Below are 16,113 nucleotides of genomic sequence, written 5' to 3'. Positions count from 1 at the left end.
AGATAATTGCTGAACTTGCGATTTGCAGCTTGTAGGAGAAGATGATATTAAGATTGAGAATAGACCTGAATGTTCTAAACTTAATTATATATTTATATACTTTTAGGGACGAAAGGAAAACTTTGCATTCTTGGATGTTTTCCCAAAGGTGTTTTGCCGTCCACCAAAAGAGGTTATGACTTTGGAAATGCAGAAAGAACAAAATCCAGACATGGACTGTGATGACCCCCTCATGGATGATGAATATTTCAGGAGTGAAGCTTATCAAAGACCATACCAGTACCTCACACGTTTTCACAACAATGACAGTCTTGACAACTTTACTTACCGAGGCATTGAAGGGACTCATGCAAAGTGTCTTCAGATACTCTTAATCAATTGTGGTATAATCGATCCATCATGGGCAGAGCTGCGTAACTTTGTGTGGTTTCTTAATCTTCAGTTGAAAGACTGTGAGAATTCAGTTTTCTGCAAATTTGAGTTGGTTGGAGACACTCTTTGTGGGTTCAAAAACTTTGTGGTTGAGTTCATGATCTTGATGTCCAAAGACTTTGCAACACCATCACTATGCATCACTGACCAGAGCCCAGGGAAGCAACACATTGACATCAGTGGACTAAAAGAAAAAGACTTAGCTCCATTCCTCATTAGAAAAAGGTGGGAATCAGAGCCACATCCATACATCTTTTTTAATGATGACCACATGTCCATGACATTCATTGGATTTCATCTTAGGCCCAATGGCCAGAAAGGGGTTGATGCAGTAAATCCTTTGACAGAAGAAGTGATTAAGAAGAACATCATGACTCAACAGCTGTACAATGGCTTAAAACATCAGAGAGTTCCTTTCAATGCAGACTTTGATCAGCTTTCTAGAGCTGACAAGATTGAGCATCTGTGCAGTGTGCTTGGCATCAAGTGGCCAACAGATCCCGATGTAACATATGAACTGACCACTGACAATATCCTCAAAATGATGGCAATTCATATGAGATTCAGGTGTGGCATTCCTGTCATCATAATGGGGGAGACAGGATGCGGTAAAACAAGGCTGATAAAATTTATGTGTGAACTAAGAAGATGTGGAGCACCAGCAGAAAACATGAAACTGGTCAAAGTTCATGGAGGAACTACATCAGAAATGATTTATGAGAAAGTGAAGGAAGCTGAAACTCTTGCAAGGACCAATAAAGAGAATCATGATCTTGACTCAGTTCTTTTCTTTGATGAGGCAAACACCACAGAAGCCATCAGTAGCATCAAGGAGATCCTTTGTGATAATTCAGTGCAGGGACAAGAGTTTTGCTCTAATACAGGCTTACAGATAATTGCAGCCTGCAACCCTTACAGAAAACATACAGACCAGATGATCAAGCGACTGGAAGCATCAGGACTGGGTTACCGGGTTCGGGCTGAGGAGACTGAAGACAGACTTGGCTCCATCCCTCTCCGCCAGCTTGTGTATCGTGTTCATGTGTTACCACCCAGCATGATACCTCTTGTTTGGGATTTTGGACAGCTCAATGACACAACAGAGCAAATGTACATTGAACAAATAGTACAAAGACAGGTGAAGGCCAGCGCGATTGACAAAAACTATATCCCAACAATAATTAAAGTGTTATCGTCATCGCAAAAGTTCATGAGAGAGAGGAAAGATGAATGCAGCTTTGTCAGTCTGAGAGATGTTGAACGTTGCATGCAAGTATTTCTGTGGTTCCACAAAAATCACCCAATGTTTGCTGAAGCTCTAAAAGCCTTTTTACAGCAGCAATCACACAGACAAAAAAAACTACCTGCTAGTGACAGCGTAATCTGGTCACTCTTGATGGCTACTGGAGTGTGCTATCAGTCCTGTTTGGAGAGCAAAAACAAATATCTGAAAACTATCAGCCAAATTCTTCCTGATGAGTATAAACCACAGAGAATAATGCAGGAAATTCAACTCATGCAGGACCTCCTGCTCAATGGTGTACCCATGGCTGAGACAATAGCCAGAAATGAGGCTTTGAAAGAGAACTTTTTTATGATGGTGGTCTGCATTGAGCTGAGAATTCCCCTTTTTATTGTTGGAAAACCAGGAAGCTCCAAATCACTATCTAAAACTCTAGTTGCGGATGCAATGCAGGGTCCTACATCACATTCTGACCTCTACAAAAAGCTCAAGCAAATACATCTGGTGTCTTTCCAGTGTAGCCCTCATTCAACTCCTGAAGGAATCATCAATACATTCAAGCAATGTGCCCGCTTTCAAGAAAGCAAAAACCTGGATGAATATATTTCAGTAGTTGTTCTTGATGAGATTGGATTGGCTGAGGATTCCCCGAAAATGCCACTGAAAGCACTGCACCCATTACTGGAAGAGGGTTGTGTTGATGATGAGCCAAAACCTCATAAAAGGGTTGGGTTCATTGGAATTTCCAACTGGGCACTGGATCCTGCCAAGATGAATCGTGGAATTTTTGTGTCCCGTGGAGATTTAAATAAACAAGAGCTCATCAAAAGTGCCACAGGAATCTGCTCCTCTGATCAACATGTTCTTGAAAAGATTAATCGTCTCTTTGAGCCATTTGCAAAAGCATATATGACAATATGCAAGAAAGGCAAAGGATTTTTTGGTCTGCGAGATTTCTACAGTCTGATAAAAATGTTATTTTCAATTACCAAAACGTCTAATAAGCGTCCTACTGCAGATCAGATCACCGGAGCAGTCCTGCGAAACTTTAGCGGAAAAGATGATGTTGATGTAATTGACATATTCAGCACAGAAGTCGGAACTGACTTTTCCAATACTAATATCACAACTATTGATATGGTTGACCAAAGCATCTGTCCAGCTTCCAAAATGGAGGAAAGTCGTTACCTTTTAGTACTTACAAAAAACTTTGCTGCTCTTCAGATTCTCCAACAGATATTCTGCTCTCATCAAATCCGCCCAGAGATAATCTTTGGGTCGAGTTTCCCGAAAGATCAGGAATACACACAGATTTGCAGGAACATAAACCGTGTCAAAGTGTGCATGGAGACAGGACAGACAGTTGTGCTTCTCAACCTTCAAAATCTGTATGAAAGTCTGTACGATGCTCTAAATCAGTACTATGTGACCCTCGGAGGTCAAAATTATGTTGATCTTGGTTTAGGAACACATCGTGTGAAATGCAGAGTTCACCAAAACTTCAGGCTCATCGTCATTGAAGAGAAGGAAGTGGTTTATGAGCAGTTTCCAATACCACTCATTAACAGATTGGAGAAACACTACCTTGACATCAACACTGTCCTCACAGAGGAACAGAAGATGATTGCCAGACAACTGGAGGAATGGGTTAATGATTTTGTCTCCTTAAGTAGTTACTCCTCAGAAAAGGAGTATGAGCCAAGTGATGTGTTCATCGGCTACCACTCAGACACTTGTTCCTCTGTGGTCATGCAAGTAACAGAGCGTGAGAGTACTAAGACTGATGCTAAGGTCACTCTGAACCAAGCCAAAGACATTCTGCTCAACTGTGCCACTCTGGACTCAGTGGTTCGTTTGGAAAAATCCAAACTGCCTGATGAGGAACGAGAGCATTTAATGCAAGAGTTTGTTAAAGAAGCAATGCACAGTTCACTGGGAGACTACATTGTGTATCACACCCAGCAGCCTGAACAGTCACACTTCTTATTCACTGAGGTAATTTTTTTTGTTTGCTTTCAAATATTACACAGCAACCGAATAACTTTGTAACTTGTTTAAACCAAGTATTGATAATCTGTCTTGAATTCTAGGCCCGTTGAAACTGCTATAATTTTTAGTTCAAAAGAAGGAATATTAAGTGTCATTATGGGCATATGTTGGGTGTTGATGTCAGGTTGATGTCAGGACTCTTTATTTGCACTGAGAGTAAGTTTTTAAAGAAAAATATGTTCTTCATATTACAACTAGTTTTTACTTAATATACTCTTAATTTCTCACACTATTTCTGCTAACGGTTTTTCAAGTTTGCTTTTTCATTCTTTCATATTATCATGGAAAGTAGAAGCACTAGTTAAGATTTTTTTAAGGCTTCAGTATAATTCTTATTTGGTTTTGTTAAAAGACAGTTAGAATTTCACGTGGCTAACTAAATGTGAGGAAAACCTGAAACTGTGTATAAACAATACCAAATAGTTTGTGGAATGCTTTATTAATTACATATAATGACACATGAAGGAGACATGAAAATACACAAAATGTGGCTTGTCTTTTTTTGTCATTTTGTCATTCTTGGTTCTTTTCTATTCTCAAGGTTACAACCTTTTCCAGGCTGCTCACTGCAACAGACACTCAACAGCTGCAGAACCAGATACAGCTGGATGCTGTACAGCTGCTATCACTCCAGCAGTTTGATACTGAGTACTCTTTCCTCAAGAAAATCAGGTATGCATTCATAATATAAATAAATAAATCATCTGCTGGTGTTCATTTTAATTAAACTGATCACCTGTCTTTTTTTTTACACCCTTGTGCTTTTATATCTTGTGATCTTTCTTATTATAATCAATTAAAATTAATGGTGTCTATTAGGGGTGCAACGATACATAACATTCAAGGTTCGGTTCGGTTCGATACTTTGGTGTCACGGTTTGATATTTTTTCGATACAAGAAAATGTTCATGCTTTTTTAATTTGTCATTTATTAAAATTAGAAATATATATTTTAACTCAAACGTACATTTTTTAAATTTAATGTTGCTGAAACAACAAAGGGATAAAATAATAAATATATCTGATCGAGAAATACTCATCTTTGGAAAAGAGAGTTTATTAAAGAGAAATGGCTTTTTCAAAAAATAAAAGCTATACTATACGCTTCTTCTGGGCTATATTCTCAGCAACATGTTAAACATATCAGGTCCCCATAAGGAGAATCATGTGCTAACGGCTGTCTAAATGACTCGGGTAAAAGTTTGTAGCATGCGTGCTTGTTGTTTTTGTCTGCTTCCACTTGTCTTTGCACTAGGATGATATCTGAGTAAATGTGCAGTCATATTCATTGTGTTCCCACTAGTGCTGTCAGCGTTAATCTCTTTGAAATGACGTTAAAGCCACAACACGGCAAATCTCCGTTAACGAGCTACCACGGATCGCCCCGTGCGTGGGGCTGGACGGCGTCAACGAGCTAACTGTGCTAACGCAGTAGTTCCCACCCAACCGGTCGCAGCAGATGGCCGCCCCTCCCTGAGCCTGGTTCTGCCGGAGGTTTCTTCCTGTTAAAAGGGAGTTTTTCCTTCCCACTGTCGCCAAAGTGCTTGCTCATAGGGGGTCATATGATTGTTGGGTTTTTCTCTGTATCTATGAAGTGCCTTGAGGCGACTTTTGTTGTGATTTGGCGCTATATAAATAAAATTGAATTGAATTGAATTGAATTGAATGTAATTGAGCATTGCGTGGCGCATCCGACATACTGTTTTACTTTTGTCCGTGACGCGCTTAACTTCAGGGTCATACTTCACATGAAGACCAAAATAGTTCCAAAGGCCACATCTGAATGAGGGTGGGGGAGGTTCAATTTCCCATGTTGCAAGGAGAGCTTAACTTCTGTCTTGCTAGCTTGCGCTGCACTCAGTGGATCTGCGCTCGACAGTGCAGCCTAGGCGGAGTAGTCGAACGCAGATCCACTGAGCTCTCAACACAGACAGCATCGTCAGAAGAAAAGTTGATCAAATAAATTAAAAAATTTGTATTGTTCGATACATATGTGTAGCAAACCGAAAGCACTGTATCAAACGGTTCAATATCGATACGAGTATTGTTGCACCCCTAGTGTCTATTATAGTGAGTAGATGCATGGATCCACATACCACTTAGTTATTGTTGTGTTTATTCAAATATATGTTTTAATATATGTCTCAATACTAGGGAATTTCTGGGCTCAACACTTGCAGACAAAGTGCTTATTATCCAAGCGGAGTATGATGAAGGCTCCCACAGAAGGAATATTCTTTCTTCAGCCAAGTGAGCAGGAAGATCATCCGATAATGACTTTTATTTAATTTGCTAACATTAGTGCAAAATTTCTAATTTTCTCTTTTACTTTCTTGTTTGAATTTCAAAGATATTCATGCTTCAATGAAATAAACAAGTATGACACTACTGATGACATGAAGACGTTTGTGTACTTTGTCATCAAGCTACCTCGAATGGAGGGTGGGACGACCTATGTTGGTTTTCAAGGCGGTTAGTCCTGCCACACACAGACACACACACACGCAAAGCAAAGGTTTTATTTCATGTCAGCAAATTTGTGATGTTTTAATGTTAATATATATTTTAATAAACATGTTTCATGTTTAATGTGTTATGTAACACATTAAATGTCAACATCAAAAAACTGAGTGTTCACAGAGGACAACAGTTAACTGTGTCTTTCTTATTCATACCTTTTCAGGTCCTTGGAGATCTGTTCACATCGATGATCTCAGAAGATCAAAAGAGTTTGTTTCAGATGTTCTTTCTTTGAAAAACCAACGCATCAGTGATCTTTTTGAAGATCCACCTGAGGGTAAATCACCAATTTTTTTTTCCTGTGGAATATTTTGTATACTACTACTACTACTAATAATAATAATAATAATAATAATAATAATAATTCTTTTTTTCCAAGCCATGGAGACAGAAGATTACACCGGTGTACCACAAATAGCTGAATCCACTGTAAGTGTTATTTACCACATTTAAACCTTGATAGAATATCGGTATTTCCACACGACCAAAGGACAGTTTATTCATCTCTGAGAAGGTTTAATATTTATTACCACTTTCCCTCTTTTACATTTATTGTCTTCTTTTTTCAGTACTTTTAATCAGTGGTACCAGGCTTATTCAGTGTAACTACTAAACATATTTGTCAGTGCTGAAATAGATAAAATCAAATCCAATCCAATATCCAGTGATGATATTTAAAATATTACAATGATATCAATATGGGAAAAAAAATTGAATTTTTTTTTAATGTTTTTTTGAATTCAAACAGCTGCATCTGTCAGAAAATCTTTGATTCTGAGTTATGTAAGACAGTCTCACTGGTTGACTAATATATCCCACCCACTTGACAGTTACTCTTCTGAGAATGCTGTGATAGCAGTAAGCAGTGGTTTAAATGTTGTGTGTGTTAATCATTACTATTCATTTTCTTATTAATAATAATTCACAATTATTTTGTAATAATTTTTTTCAGGTTTTGGAAGATGTATTTGATACTACAGATCTGGTGAGAAGTTGTGTGCAGAGTGCAGTGAGCATGCTGAGAGATGAAGTGGACAGTGGAGAATTTAGCACCAAGAGGGTTGAAAATCTGCTCACTCTTCTGGATGGAAATTATACTCAAGGTAGAAAATAATGATGTAAATGTAACAAAATAAATTTCCCACGTGTGGGACTAATAAAGGTTATCTTATCTTATCTTATCTTAACACCCGTCCCACATTCTATTGAGAGGGGTCCTGGGTTCCTCTTGTTACTTACTACTGATACTCCCTTTTTGATGCTTGTGACATGAAATGTGCAATAAAATAGACTATATGGAAATGAACCACAGACAAGCAGGTCAATTATAAATTCAACTCCACTTTAGTAATGATTAGCTCCAATAACACAAAAGGTAATGTATCTAATATCAACTGTAACCAAATAATTAAATAATATGGTGGGCCCACACACACTCTCACCAACACACACACCTTAACTGCAACAGTCTTTCTGTATTAACAAACACCTTGTTGCAGGCCTGAGTCGTGGCTCGGGTGCGTTGGGACCTAAAACAACATGGCCGCTTCACTTGTTGCCAAGCACTAAAATAAAAGCACGTGCAAACAACAGTACTCATGGCTCCAGGCAGTTCAAGGGGCTAGTCGGGGAAACTGGGTCAAGGCCACCAGCAAGGCACAGCAGCAGCACTCACAGTTGCTGTATTCACATATTCTCACGTTAACACATAAGAAAAACAGAAGGGACCTCTCTGGCCTGCCAGCAAAGACCTCTGTGTCCTCCTACTGAATTAAATAACCCTGCTAAATGCCGATTTGCATACTGTTACATACTCTGTCAGCAATATTAACATTTGCTAAATACATGAGTACAGAGCAGGACATGAGCTAAGCAAACATACTAGGCTAAGTTAGCGGCTAATCGCAGTTAACAGTCAGCCCGTTTTACATGGCAACTTAAGACACAAGTTTCAAACAAAACTCACAGATTCATATTTACCTCGCAGTAGGGTCAGTGTTATGGACAGCTACAATGAAACTGCAGCCAAAATGCATTTTGATGAAAAAATGTGATGACATAAATTAATTTTGTTTTCAAGGAGTGTTTGCAGAAATTGTGAGGAAGCGTCTTCACTCACTGTTAAAGGATTATGAGGTCAACATCCCCAATCCAAAAAGCTGGGTCCTGAATGAGGCATCTAATGTCATTTCTCTTCAAGAAGGAGGGACATTTCTGTAAGTTTCTGTAACATTTGCCTCATGCCATACTTTTTTCTCTTTTTTTTGCCGGGGGGGGGGGGGGTGTATTTCATTAAATCACTCATTCATCATTTATTGAAATACATTTTATGTCAAATGTAAAATACACAACTCCAAACAAGACACAACAATTACTAGTTTCACCTGTAACCCTGGGTTGATATCAACAGATGTCAGGCTGATTTTATGAGAGTTGCATGAATATTTCTTTCAGACACACACTGTGGAGGAAAATCCAAGCGGTTGTCACTCCACTTCTGGCCTACTTGGTCTCAATCATTGACCGAGACTGCAATATGGACCTTCTCTTGGATGATGAAGAAGATATCAGGAATCTCTGGCTTGAAATTTTTGGGAACAAAGAGATGCTCAGTGTGCCGTATGTGAGGGTGGAAAACAAGTAGGTATCTTTTGGTTATGGTATTTGCTCATATCAGATTGGACCCCTTTGCCTTCAGAACTGCCTAATTCTTGTGCATATTGATATGATAGCATCACACAGTTGATGAAAATTTGTTGGTTGCACATCTCTGATGTCAATCTCCCACATCTATTGGATTGAAATTTGGTAACTGTGGAGGTCATTTGAGTGCAGAGAATTCTTTCTTATGCTCAAGAAACCAGTTTGTGATGATTTGATCTTTGTGACATAGTGCAAAGCAGCCATCAGATGGGTACACTGTCATCACAAAGGAATGAACATTGTCACCTGTAATACGTAGGCTATGGTCTTTAAATTACATGTAGTTGGTACTAAGGGGCCCATGGTTTGGCCAAAGGATATCTCCCACACCATTACACCAGCAGCAGCTGGAACTATTGATACAAAGTAGGATGGATCCATAAGGGTGCAATAGAAGAATTTGACACTCTCCAGCTTTGGCAAGTTCATACAAATGGTAGCCTCACTTTCTTGTTCTTAGCTAACAGGAATTGTATCCAGTGTTGTCTTCTGCAGCTTTAGAAGCCCACCTGCTTTAAGATTTGATGTGTTTGTGTTCAGAGATGCAACCCTAGCAATGATTATGTTTTAAAATACCAATTGATGATCAGGTTGTTTTGTCTAAATGCACTGAGTTACTGTCTTTGGCTGATTAGAAAGTTAATGAGCAGCTGAACAATTGTAACTAATTAAGTAGCTGGTCAGTGTATTCAGTGCAAATTGTGTGACTTTGGGGTTTTGTAAGGGACAGTCTTTTTAAATGATCAGTGGTAAAATTACTCTTGTCAAAGTGGTTAATTTTCTGGCACATCATCTATTTAAAAATAGCATTTGTAAAAAAAAATTTAATCTTGGCCCTCTTACTTTTACAGAGTATTAATGGTACAAAGCCACATCACAGGTGGCCACACCATGTGCTGCCGCATGCCATTCAGTTGGTGGATCAAAGACTTCCTAGATGGGCTCATGATGCAAGCAAGACAATCAAAACATCAAAGTAAATATGCCTTGAAGTTGTGCTTTAATTGTTAGTTTAAACCTTTTTTTAAATTGAATCCTAATATATTAATGGAACTATTACCTTTTTAAATTTTTCTTACAGAGCATTCGTTTGGGGATTTCCATGATTTGTTCTTGAAAACTCCACTTGGCACTTACATGGCAAAAAATGTGAATGAAAAATTGAAAAAAGAATTTTTCAAAAAGTACCTGCAGGATTTTGTTTCCATGACCATGAAAGTGGCATCAGATGAAAAATTAGAGGTGAGATGAATGAAGGAAAATGCACAATAACTGTCTCCATTAGTACAATGTGACTTTTCATTTCCTCAAATATACGGTAGGCTTGCTTCATGTTTTCTTGAAAATGCTTATGTTCGATTAATGTTACCTTTGGTTTGAGGTAAATCCCACTACCCAACAACATAAAATCCAATAAGAAGAAAAAAATCACTGCACAAACTTTTCTCAGTTGTCACAACCGTCCAGTTTACTACACTCTAATATAGTGGAGCAATTAGGATTAGCTAAATCTTTTCATCAAAGTACTGGTAAAAACGAATCATTAAAGGTAACTTTAAAGGTTCAAATATAAGTTTGCTGGAATGAGTGTGGAAGTATTATAATGCATAGCAACAATGTGGAGCAGATCAAAGCAATGCTTTGTTAATTACACTTTGTATTTGATGCTTTACATGGCTCAGAGTAAAGCATCATTTGGAATTTTTTCAATCAAAATAATACATTAAATGTAATGCCAGTTTAAGTTGCTAATATTCCAAACAAATATTGTGTCAATAATCTACTTGGGCCTTTACTCCTCAGCTACTTTGTCAGGCCATGGCCAGCTGTGTTGACGAAATACAGAGACAAAAACAAGATGATGAGCTTTCTCTACCGCTCATCCACATTGCCTATCATTTTTGCCAAAGCCGTCTTCAGAACCTTTCACGGATGATTTCTCTACACACTGAAATTGTTTCACCTTTGCAAAGAAACCAGCAAATTAGACGTTGTCCTGAAATGGTAAGTGTATTTCTTCATTCCTGGTGCTCTGAGAATTTATTTATAAAATTGCCTTTAGGGTGTGGATATTTTTAACAATCATAGAACTATTCAAAGGATATTATAAATATTAGAAAACTGCTTAATCACTTACAAACTGTTTTGTTCTGCTGTAGGTTTTGGATGTCTATGCAGCCACGGCATGTGTTGAAAGCCTGGAACCTTGTAATTTAGAGAGTGATATCCGCTGCCAGCATTGGCTGAGGAAGGTGAAGAAAGTGCAGGCTTCACTGGAATTGATTTGCTCTCAAAATAATCGTCAACAATATGGTGAGCACTGCAAGAAAGTACTCCGTGACGTCAGGTAAGATACTGATGCAGTGAAAGTAGAATTTTGTTGCCCAGTTCTCTCTAGTGTTGACTGAAAGAAACTGCGAAAGATTTTTGTAGTTATTTATTGTTATGACTTAAAGTTATGGGGATTTTTTAATGCAGTATATTCTTATTTTAGCAAAGATGTAGCACACCTATTTAAACATAAGATCTGGGACATTAAAGTGTCAACTTATGCTTCCCCCCATTGCTAACCAACATGTTTAGTAAATCCTAGCACAGGTGTAAAATGCTGACTTTGATAGTGCTGTAGGGGTGGGTGATATAGCCCTAAAGTTATGTCAAAACATTATAAGAAAATCTGTAATAATGATATTTCTGATGATATAGAAACAAAAAACTGAACTTTTTTTTTGTGTGATTGCAGCTTGCGGGCAGCAACATGTATTAGTGCAAACAAAATAAAGGGCATTGTCCTCTTTTCCAATGAGCTGCTGTCAATGATGGCATAATCTCATTTTAAGTGTGAATATATTCCCAGTATAAATGACCCAGTATAAGTCAAATGTAAGCACAAAAGTAGCCTATGTAATATCTTCCTGGAAATTCTAGGTATGTAATAACCACTAGTACTAGTTGAACACTAACTGTAACTCAACTCAACTGTGTAATTCTACAATGCTGCACAGTATCATCACATAATAAAACTGAAAATTATTTTCTATTTGGGACATTGTATGTTGGGTCAAGCTTTTCAGCCAACTTCTTGTCCTGCTTTACCACTATGTGACCACAGCATAAATTTCCATCCACCGCTGGCTCTTCCTGATAATTAGCAAGTGTAGCTTGTTGAGTCAGTTGTTTACATTTGGGTGGCACATCAACAGCTACTAGTGTCTCCTTCTTCATAGTCTTCCATATTTTGTACTCTGCTTTGTTATTGGTCATTTAAGTAGCTCCATGTTTTTTACTCAATTGTCTTTAGAGGCTGGCACGGAGCTCAGTCGTGCCTAAGCTTATCTTGTTGTTTGAAGCATAAATATTTTATATCACATAAAAATGACCAGGATGATATGACACAGCTCATATCATTAGTCTATCATTAGTGTGTATATATATATATATATATACATATATATATATATATATATATATATACATATATAATCAAGAACATACTAACTTTGATCATGGTCTGTAATATTTTGCAGTCATGGTTGGAAACGCATCTACATCCTCTCGTTGTTTGTGGAACATTTGATGCTGGGTTTCCAAAATGAAGACAATCAGCTCAGGACACTGGTCCTGAACCACATTAAAACCCTTAGTAGAGTAAGTGTGTTTGTGTATATGTGTGTGTTTGTTTTTAGTTTATGTTTTGTTTTGTTTTAAATCAAAGGTCACAGTCACACCTAGTCAAATAACTAATCATTATTCAGCGCAAATTGTTTGATTTAGGTTTAATTTACAAAATGAAAAGACCTCTGTATTCTCCAATACATCAGCAATTTCGCCTACGCAAGATGATGGAGGCACTCTTTTTGTCTGTAACCTGTCCATATTGCACAGAAGTCTGTTTTAATGAGACAAAGCACCTTAGTTGGGCATAAGATTTTTTTGTTCTTCTGTCTTAAATAAATTAATATAATGATTATAATTACTGTGTTCTTTATTATTTTAACCTATGTTTAAGGTTGTGGAGACAAACTCGGATGTAAAGTCTACACAGGCTTTTGAAGCAGTAGTTGAAGTCCTGAAGTCCTGTAAACAGGGGGCAACTAATCAGATTTTCAGGTAAAGCCTTGTCTTGCTTTAAGCTGGCCTTTAAATGAATTTATATGAAATATGGAAGAATTTAAAGGTAATTTGATTGATGTTGGTTGCATTTTCCTGAAGGTTTGGAGGTGAATGTGGGGTGTGCATGAGAGAGCCTCTAGAACCAGTGGGGCTGCCATGCTATCACATCTACTGCTTAACGTGTATCAAGGAAAGCCTTGATGCAGGACAGGCGTTCTGTCCCACCTGCCGCCAACAATTACCAGATGACTTCCAGCCACATGTTTCTGAAGACACAAGGTGAGATTGTTTATTTGTGTAAATAGCTGATAACGCATGTGTAAACATTCACAGGAATTGGCTGTTTTTCACATTCATAACTATACAGCTGCTTTATATTACAACCTTCTCAGAAATACCTTAAACAGCTTTAAACTTAAAGAGTATTTGCAAAGTTTTTCAATCTTAAGGCTTCAGCAAAGGTTCAATCCAGAGTGCTGACATGATACGTGTTACAGGCTTATCCTACTAGAGTATTTGAAGGAATTACCTAAATGATAATAAGTAGATATGCAAAACATCACACAGGTGGAACCTACTACTGTCTGTATGCGTCAGGGTAACAAGATCGGCTCCTTTTGCCCCTTCCCTGGTTCAACTGTTATGGCAGGATTGCCATATTTGCCTTTATGAAATATAGTTACAGGCTGCCACTTATAATCGATGTGTCACCCATTCATTCTACAACATTTTCAAATATAGAAGACGTACAGTGGCTTGTTGCTTAGCACTTTTGCCTCACAGCAACATGGTCATGGGGTCAAACCTGGGTAAGGTTGTTCTTTGTTGAGGTTGCATATTTGACCTGTGCTTGTGAAGGTTTTCTCTGGGAGCTCAGGTTTCTTCTGCCTTGAAAATAAAAGCTAAGTTAATGCTATGTCATCCCAGGACACTCTTGCAAAAGAGAGTCTCAATCTCAAGAGTTTCACTTTATAATTAAAAATATTGTTTTGTAGTGTGCATAAAACACAGTATCAGTAAGCACATTGAGATCCTGAGAGAGAATCAGTTCTGGGGAATCAGGTTACAAAGCTTAACGTTTGGCATAGTGCATATACATTATGCTTAATTTACATTTTGTATCTCTCCAGAGCATCTATCAAGAAAAATGCAGGATTCAGGCAACGTTGCAACAGTTTCTTTATTGATCTGCTCTCTACTATGTGCTTCAAGGACAATACACCTCCAGATGGAGGTGTCATCGCACACCTTTTTTCCTACCTGATGACGGAGACAGGTACCACTTTGGGGGTTTTTCACCTTCTTCTCTAAAGAATCTGGAATCCAGGGATAATTTCTCATGTGATCACTACAACCATAAATAATATAAATCATTTTCTTCCAGATTTCAAAAATTACAAAAAAGTGATCAAAATCTGCTAGAATAAATTACTATTGGTCTTTTTTAATGTTAACTTTAGATTATTTTCCAAACAGATCAGAAAGAGATTCACACCAAAGCTTTATCACCTTTTGACGAGTCTCCAGATAAAAACCCAGTTGTGCGATCTGTAATTCTCAAACTGCTACTGAAATTCAGGTAGGCATCCTACTATAAATATGTCACTGTACAATTACTCTTAGTCTGAATTAACATAGATGTTTCAATGTTTTGAGCAGTGTTGAAAAGTTTCTCAGCATTGGGAATTTTGCATGTTTAGTGATAAAATGTGTGAAAAGACTTGAACTTGTTTACCTTACCCCCTATGATTGACCTAACTGTGTTTCAGCTTTGAAGAGGTCATGAAATATTTGCAGCAGCATTTGTCATCTGTTGAAGAAAGCAGATTTGTTGATGATGTGGATAAAACAGAGCTCTATGCCTTATACATCAACTGTTTGGAGGTAAAACTAGAAAGAAAACCTTTGGAAATTGCATTTAATAGTGTTACATTACACAAATAAACTGATGAGAAGAAGGTTTCTCCTTTTTAGGAATAAAAAAGGATTTATAAAGACTTTTTATTTTATTTTTCTAAAGCAAGTGGTAACTAAAGAATAACCACAACCTTTTAGGGAGCATGTATTATTCTCCAAAAACAAAAGTCTCTAAAAGGACATCTGAAATTCTGTTTTCTACTGTTTGGTCTTTTTTTTACTTATAGTTGTGAACATGAACGTGAAACCCACTAACATAATGTAAATATTCTCCTTCTGGAATGAAACTTAAACTAGTGATCAGCAGAAGGAGGAGTCCTCTGTGCTGGATTTAATGTAAATGTAAAAGTAGTTTCAGTATACAGGAGTTGTTTATGTATTCTCAAACATATGTAGTTATCCAGCTATATCTGAACAGGGCACAGTTTGAATACCAGCAGTATGACAAAGTCCTTGGTTTTTTTGCTTGTTGCTGATAGACGTCAGATGAAGTGACAGTTAACTGGTGATAATTGCAGGACTCCATCTGGGAGAAAATGCCTCAGGAGGGCAACAAAGCTGCAGAGTTACAGTGTTTCATTAATGAAACACAGTTCCTGCAGTCCTTTTTGGCTGAAGTCACTTCTGCTCCAGCAACAGTCTCTATTCAACACCTCCAGCATATTGCCCGACTGCGTGTGACCCTCATCATGGCTTCCCAGCTCATCAGTGATAGACTGTCAGGTGAGATATAACTTCACTACTGCATTGCGCTACTATAGTTTCCAGTGCTTAGGAACTAAAACAACCAGTCTGTCATTGTTGCAGGCAACCATGTCCCAGATGGAGCAGAAGATTTTCTAAACATGGTGATAAAGCTCTGTGAGGACAGTGGGAATAACTGGTACCGTGTTTACCTCATCCGCAAGCTCAGCGAATCACAGGGTGTTGAGTACGTTCAAACAATGGTGAAACAACCTGAGTTCTTCTGGCTTTTCCCTGAAGAGATACATCAGCAGGTACTTCAACAGTCATGAGTTATTTTACTGGCAAAAATATGAGTCAAAAAATAAATTCATGTACTTTTCTCCAGAGTATGAAATTACATCAAAAGTTATTTCATAGCACTTTATTATATAAGGTAAAGACCATACAAC

At 37.8% G+C, this 16,113-nt stretch overlaps 1 protein-coding gene across 3 annotated transcripts in view; it reads left to right on the top strand.

The window, feature by feature from the left end:
- LOC101486791 (E3 ubiquitin-protein ligase rnf213-alpha) overlaps positions 1-16,113 on the top strand; it is a 65,494-nt gene that overhangs the window by 26,256 nt on the left and 23,125 nt on the right. For all 3 annotated transcript variants that reach the window (XM_076874333.1, XM_076874332.1, XM_076874334.1), the window contains 21 exons: positions 107-3,670; positions 4,266-4,396; positions 5,879-5,974; positions 6,075-6,196; positions 6,408-6,521; positions 6,624-6,673; positions 7,197-7,347; positions 8,325-8,460; positions 8,699-8,884; positions 9,799-9,923; positions 10,029-10,189; positions 10,751-10,951; positions 11,107-11,294; positions 12,475-12,595; positions 12,957-13,057; positions 13,160-13,339; positions 14,191-14,336; positions 14,537-14,639; positions 14,830-14,944; positions 15,496-15,700; positions 15,785-15,975. In XM_076874333.1, the coding sequence (XP_076730448.1) occupies positions 107-3,670; positions 4,266-4,396; positions 5,879-5,974; positions 6,075-6,196; positions 6,408-6,521; positions 6,624-6,673; positions 7,197-7,347; positions 8,325-8,460; positions 8,699-8,884; positions 9,799-9,923; positions 10,029-10,189; positions 10,751-10,951; positions 11,107-11,294; positions 12,475-12,595; positions 12,957-13,057; positions 13,160-13,339; positions 14,191-14,336; positions 14,537-14,639; positions 14,830-14,944; positions 15,496-15,700; positions 15,785-15,975 (6,387 nt within the window). The remainder of the gene's footprint in view (positions 1-106; positions 3,671-4,265; positions 4,397-5,878; positions 5,975-6,074; positions 6,197-6,407; positions 6,522-6,623; positions 6,674-7,196; positions 7,348-8,324; positions 8,461-8,698; positions 8,885-9,798; positions 9,924-10,028; positions 10,190-10,750; positions 10,952-11,106; positions 11,295-12,474; positions 12,596-12,956; positions 13,058-13,159; positions 13,340-14,190; positions 14,337-14,536; positions 14,640-14,829; positions 14,945-15,495; positions 15,701-15,784; positions 15,976-16,113) is intronic.

The sequence above is a fragment of the Maylandia zebra genome, linkage group LG15 (assembly GCF_041146795.1).
Source record: "Maylandia zebra isolate NMK-2024a linkage group LG15, Mzebra_GT3a, whole genome shotgun sequence".
Lineage (NCBI taxonomy): Eukaryota > Metazoa > Chordata > Actinopteri > Cichliformes > Cichlidae > Maylandia > Maylandia zebra.
Note: the sequence above shows the minus strand (reverse complement) of the source record. Positions and strands in the feature narration are given on the sequence as shown.